Genomic DNA, 6,971 nt, shown 5'->3' on the forward strand with positions numbered 1-6,971 from the left:
TTATATGGAAGACTGTTCCTCGAGAACTAAGAAAAGAAAAAAAAAGTGAAAGTAGAAGAAAACATATAATAATTTGAACAAATGGTAAATGTTACATTAGTGCCTGTACAGGAAAAAGTGCCTATACGGGAAAAGATAAATCAGATGATTTTAAGTCCTGTATCTTCTATACCATTTACCAGGGTATAGTAAAATTAGCTGTCAGTGAGTTATTTGTAAAAGATTTATATAGTGAAGAGACAAGAGTTTTTCACTTTTGTGGAAATATCCACACATGCCCATCATTTATATAATTAATCATTAACATACTACTGTACAAAAAATACTTAATATGAACCTAAACATATCTTAAAGGGGCTGGAAACACTTACAGCTAAAATCTAAATTTTTAGGAGTAAAGACTCAAAATGTTCCAGATGATTAGACGCTTATATCCCCAACATTTTATGTGAAACAAAGCAAAATATTGGTTGGGGATAATTAGGATGATTTTGAGGTTATGTTTGAAATACTTGTCAATGGGTGATTGGTCACAGAAAGGATTCACAAAAACAGATTTATCAAACAAAAGTTGTAGTCTATTTATCAAAACTCCATTAGGTACTAAAATAAACAACTGACAAAATAAAAAACAATGAGAAAATAATACTACCTGTATAGTAATACATTAAAGAAAAAAACATACAAAACAAGTGGCACAGGTCCATCAATGGGTAAGAAAATGCTACAATAACACTAAATTACATATCATTCATACAGATGTACAAATATGACAACCCTAATCAAGCCTGTTCATCAAGCTAAGTAATATACTAGTAAGCCTCTGATATTTTTTCCAAAGGACAATCACTTCATTCATAAACATCTTTCCTTACCTGTATTTGTTTGCTGCTGTTGGGATCTCTGCTACAATTCCAACATAGAAAGCACCCGAGATGGTGGTATTCTTTGGATCATCATCTCTATACTTTGCTATAACACGTGTGCCGACAGGAATACGAGTTGGACAAGAGGCATAGTATGCCAGCTGACGTCCTGTCATGATAGCAGTCTGGCCTGAACTTTTGGCATTTCGATTGTAGCGAATTTTGTAACTAGTATTCTGTAATGAATGAATTTAATGAAGGATTAATAATGAAATACAATCATTTTTTAAAGAAAAAGAAAGAATGAAGGAAAGAAAGATCTTTTTTTGCAATGAAATACTTATAAAAATGCACTCACGACATAAAAAACACACATAAAACGTATGCATTTATTTATACATATATGTAATAAGAAATAAACAAAAGATGTAATCACTAACCTTTGGCTCACGTTTGACCACTTCAATGATTTGTGCTTGAGCCCAGCGAGCAAAGAGTGAGTGCCTCATGGAATAAACGAGCTCATTTGGCTTCAACTCGGTGCGCACTAATGGGCCCACAGGAGGTAGATTATGAGCAGGTACAGGGACAGCAGGTTCTGCTATCACCTCAAACTTAATGTGCCAAAGGGAACAGAATTTTAGCTTTCTACAATTGCAGATTCATTATCATTATCATTCAAATTACAAATAGATAAGAATGAGTTTTTCCAATATTTTCTTTATGTTTTTATCATAAAAGTATAGTTTCAGTCACCATTAAATGTATATCTATTTTCTACACATCAACATCCACAAAAGAATTTCAGCTAATATACATTACTATGAGATATAACGAATCCAATCCCTTAATGAGTTTTTAATATCCTTAAATACACCACACAAAAAGGGAATATGAGGTGAAATCACAACTCCAATAAAGTAAATTCAATCAATATATGTTAAATAAAAACAAGGATTCATACTACAATGTCAACAGCTTACCAGTTCTTGGTGGACCACTGTACCAGAAGGACCAATATCAAGAGCCTTCTGCCACTGTAGAGTATAAAAAGATTTTATTTCATTTTTTAATCAAACTGCATGAAGATATGCTAAAATATATCACAGCACCTTCTACAGGACCATAAAAAGATATAATGTCAGCTATTATTCTGTTCTGAGGCACAAGATTTTGGATAAATCTTCGCCTTCATGGCTATGTGTCACATGATGGAAAGACCAAGCATAGCCATTCATATGTTGCTTCTGCACAAATGAAATCCTGAAATACGTTAAAAATAAAACATCAAGTTTATATTTTCGCTTCACTGGTTTTATATTTCCACAATGATTGTACACAGGTATATACTTGATTTTTTTATTCAGATCTTTATTGGGAAATCTTCTGATGCTGCAAATATGAATAAGTAAAAACTTGGCAGTGACAAAGATTAATCATAATTAGGGCTTTGAGAAAAAACTTCAACTAATATTTTCAAAAATTAAGGATTGGAATAACTGCAGTAAGCTATATCTAACTATAACATGTTTACTTGCTATGCTCTATATTTTTTCTCTGTACAATACCCATCTTGAACACTTAATGATATCATAATGAAATTCTAATAAAAGAAGGAAGACAATTAAGAAAAATTCTTATAAATTTTTTGCATGGAATACTTCTATTGACTTACTAATAGCTTTCACCCTTCTACATAAAACCTAAATGGAATATGAATTCATTACTGCCTTTATAAAGAGGGCATGCATAATTTACCAATACCATTTCCTCCTTTGATTCAGATTTCTCCCATTATAACTATAATGTAGTTAAAAGGATGGATTACGTTACCCTTGAAGCTACAAGCATCCATATCAGAATAAAGTAGTAAGTGCCAAAAAACATTTGAAATATAATGTGAACAGATCTTAGACTGGGTTATCATGTAAAATACAGAACTTTGCCTTGAACAATCTGGAGCATTTCCAAGCCTGTTGATTCAAACAAGTGGAATGTCATATCACATTTACAAAAGCATAATTTCAATTTTCAAAAATATAGATATTTTTTTCTTTGGTGATACTGACTCATACATCTAAGTGCCTCCACATAAAAAGGCAAACTAAAATAATTATAGCTTCTGTAATTTACAATACATCTAAATATGCACAAAAGAACTAAATAATCTTATTCCATTATTTCCTGAACATTAAGTATTTAATATCCACACAATAATATTTAATTAAAACTTTATATACACAAATATAACAGTAAGAGTATAATGAATAACATACCATGATCTCTGGTCGGAAACTATTATAGAAGTCTTTGCGCAAATTATCAAGCTGAGACTCAATATTTTCATATTCTTCCTTCTGTTTTTCAAAACCCTCTGTAAGAAAGAAAGAAAGAAAAAATAACATATACACTACAACTGTCAAAGGAACAATGAGAGGGAAAAAGATATGAATACAGGAAATGATAATGAGTCCAAACTATATATGAAGCCTCTGTTTCTAATAAAGTTCCTAAAGATATTGCTTACCTTCTAATGCCACGAATCGCTCTTCGAGGTGTTTCATGCCATCTGTTATCTGCATGTCCAGGCTAAGTTCTTTGGTAATATCAGCGATTGTGTCTTCAAGGTTCTTACCATCTTCACTGACAAACTCATAATCTGAATCATCGCTAAGTTTTTCATCTGCAAAATAGAGGTAATTTTTCCAATGTAAAACAAGTGCAAATTCTTATGATGTATTAGTAGAGTGAGTCATGCTAACAGTTCTAGTGCTACTGATACTACTATCAATGATCACATTATCAAAATTGATAGTAAATATACATACAAAATAATTCTAAGGTTGAGATTATAATAATGACAACAATAAAAACTAGCTATATCACTAATGATAAAAACAATTATAAAAATTATACTTAAATGACAACATTAATTAACAATATTAATATAAAGATAAACATCACAAAGAAAACAATAACAATAATATCAATAACAAATGATGATATAATCTTCACCATCATCTTCACAATGATCATAAAAATCTATACCACTAACCAAACAACAGCACATGTGCACATCCACACACACACATATTCCTAATATGAAAACCAGTCTTATACTTACTGTCAGATGGATCAGAGTCCGAGTCTGTGAGCACCACAGTCTCCCTTGGAGGAGGAAGTTTTTCAGCTAACAAAAGCCGTCCTGATCTTAAAGTGTCAATCAGGGAGTCTTGCTGGTTTCTGGCTTCTATACTGCAGTTTGGGCATACTCGCTTCTTTCTATTTCAAAAGACGAACATATCTTTTCATAAGCTTAATGAAAATTGACCACATGTAATCATAACACAAAACTTATGAATCATACAGAAATGCAAGAGCATTAGAATAAGCAATTTCTTGTCTCATATCAAGGGCTCTCCAAATTTCTATAACCCAGGTACCCCTTTAGGTACTCAAGGTATAATTTCTGACAACCTATCTCATAAAATGCTGCCACATTTTGTCTCCCGAATGAGCAAAATTGATTGCACTGCATATTCAGGTAGACATTGTGAGCCCTAATGTAAGCAAAAGTATATAAATAAACATAAAAAATATGATCATTCAATACTGGAATGAAAGGGCTAGAATACTTACTTTGGATATGACAAGACCCCATAAAATCTGCGAATGTATTTGTCTGCCCGAAATAAATCTTTCTCAGAACGACAATCAGAGTTCAGGCATCTAAAGGGTCTTTTTAGTGTAGGAGGAACAACTTTACTCACAGCGACCTCATCCACCAAAATCTGGAAAATAAGAAGAATAACACTACTTATGCATCTACAAATTTATACAAACACATACAAATGTACTTATGTATGTGTATATAAATGTAAAATACAAATATAAATATAAATACTAAGCCATTTCATGATCAATCATGAACTAAAAAGAAAGCATTCTGTAGAAACATTTGCTAAAACTAGTCTGGGTTAGTGATTTCTTCACCTTATCCTTTGAACATAGTGTAAAGAGTGTAAAATGTAAGAATATATCATAGCATGAGCTGGTATGCTATCATACACTCATCTTACTTACATCATCATCAGAGAGGTCAATAACTCTCTAGCCATGATTCTTGCTTGTAATTGTCATTTACAACCTCATCTGAAAAAGAACATATTCATTAATAACAAAACAAGAATTAGATTCTATTTAGAAAGATTAAGGATAGGTAAGTAAGAGAGTACAACAGAGAGAGGAGAGAGAGAGGGAAGAGGAGGAAGAAGAGATATAGTAAGGAGGTAAGGTTAAATGATTTTAACAAGTAAAAAAATAACAGTTGTAATTATGTATAGACATACACCATCCCACAAACCCCTCAATTCCCTATACCCTTTATATACATTATGACTCTTCATAAATCTACTATATGAACATCGTTCCTACCTCTTTTTAGGTTTATGGATGCTGTAAGTACAATATAACAATACACGCCTAAGTATGAAATATCAAAAACATTTGATCTATACTCTCTAGTTGTTGGTTAAGTATCATGGAACCCCCCCCCCCCCCCCCCCCAATTAGGGACAATCTTTGCCCTGGATAGCAGGAAAGGGCATGAAAGGGAAATTGCAGGGTAGAATACGGATAACATACACAAAAACAGTCACTATAGTGTTTAATGTAGGGGGCTCTGCTCCCTATGACACCCCTCCTGTGTGGCTACTGCCCCCCCTGAATGGAAGACAAAGAACTCTCCACATTTTCATGGCAGGGTAAAGGGTACGACCAAATGTGCGTGAGCGCCTGATGCCTAGTCTGTCTTATGCTTTTTCCTTCTGTACATATATGGTGGATTCTTTGCTGTCCAGGGCAGGGGTTGGTGGGCAGTAGCCCCCCCATGGGTGGGTTGCTGGGGGCACAGCCCCTTACATTTGACTATATATAGCCTATTTCTTAATTATGTCATTCATAATCCACCCTGGAAATTTGGGTATTGTGGGTATTGAAGGGCTTTCTGCAGCATAATTTTGACATATTTGGATAGTAGAGAGTTGGAGAACTCCATTGCTAATAAAATCGTCACAATCAGTTATGCAAAGGTACTCCAAAAAATTACCCAATGATACCATCACGGTCCCTATGCATTTAGGCCCACATATAACAATGCTTCACAATGTACTGTACATTTAGGGGATAAGAGTCAATGTCTATGTAGTCCTCTGATGTCAATTTCATCAATATCAGAAACACACACCTTTGAATTACCTAATAGCATTATTTTGTGTTCTGTATGGCCAGTACCTTTGTTCTTACTCTACTCTGAAGCAACTCCACAGTTATCCATAAACCAATTACACTTCAACTGAATTTCCGTAAGTAAATAATGCTCATCAATGTAAAGGCAAGGAGAATCATGAGAGATCTAGATTTTACTTTTATAAGCTTTCTATCTTATGAGAGTAAGTGGTTGCATTGGACCTCACCTTAATTTAAAATTCGATTTTTTTGACCAGCTCTCTGACCTGAAGTCACTAAAACACTACAGAAATATGTTTAATCAAATGTGTCGCCACTACCAAAGTCTTATTTTATAGTAGCATCCTTGCTCTAAATTGTAATTGCCAAGGTGTCTTTTAAAAAAAATAAATCGTGTAGCGTGCAAAGTAAGACGCCGCTCTTGTTTGTTTATTTCAAGGGTGACGACACTCAACAGGCACCATTGTATTGCTAGGGAGATATGTTTAAGCACCCAAAATTCTTTCCTTTCATCTAAAATGATGGGCAATAAAAATACGATCCTGGAAGAATAGTACTTTGATATCTATCATAACATTAGCTGATAGGGAATAACTCCATGGAGTGTCTTCACCCTGATACATATACAAGCTTCTCCAGGATTGTGCCAATTTACCAGGATGATTTTACATTATTCAAAACGACTTATACAATTTTAAGGGAAAAGGTATATATAACTAATACTGAAAATAAAAGAAAAACCTTTAGTGAACAGTCTGATTGTCCGGAAACCTGTTATTGATTGCGCGGCAATTTTCAACGCAATCTGCCAGAAACCGGTCAATGTTTTCAGAATATTAAGCAGAACATCATAATATA

General features: G+C 33.5%; 1 protein-coding gene and 1 pseudogene across 2 annotated transcripts in view; both read right to left on the reverse strand.

The window, feature by feature from the left end:
• Positions 1–6,549, reverse strand: part of LOC113826776 (SET domain bifurcated histone lysine methyltransferase eggless) — a 20,591-nt gene extending 14,042 nt beyond the window's left edge. The window contains exons 1-9 of one of the 2 annotated variants that reach the window (XM_070124303.1): positions 6,341–6,549; positions 4,950–5,018; positions 4,506–4,657; positions 3,991–4,148; positions 3,394–3,549; positions 3,143–3,240; positions 1,850–1,903; positions 1,307–1,480; positions 876–1,102 (exon numbers count right to left, since the gene is read on the reverse strand). In XM_070124303.1, the coding sequence (XP_069980404.1) occupies positions 876–1,102; positions 1,307–1,480; positions 1,850–1,903; positions 3,143–3,240; positions 3,394–3,448 (608 nt within the window). In that variant the 5' untranslated portion in view covers positions 3,449–3,549; positions 3,991–4,148; positions 4,506–4,657; positions 4,950–5,018; positions 6,341–6,549. The remainder of the gene's footprint in view (positions 1–875; positions 1,103–1,306; positions 1,481–1,849; positions 1,904–3,142; positions 3,241–3,393; positions 3,550–3,990; positions 4,149–4,505; positions 4,658–4,949; positions 5,019–6,340) is intronic. The other variant, XM_070124302.1, reaches the window with a different exon arrangement.
• Positions 3,744–6,971, reverse strand: part of LOC138862294 (histone-lysine N-methyltransferase eggless-like) — a 19,885-nt pseudogene continuing 16,657 nt past the window's right edge.

The sequence above is a fragment of the Penaeus vannamei genome, chromosome 8 (assembly GCF_042767895.1).
Source record: "Penaeus vannamei isolate JL-2024 chromosome 8, ASM4276789v1, whole genome shotgun sequence".
In the NCBI taxonomy this organism is placed as follows: domain Eukaryota; kingdom Metazoa; phylum Arthropoda; class Malacostraca; order Decapoda; family Penaeidae; genus Penaeus; species Penaeus vannamei.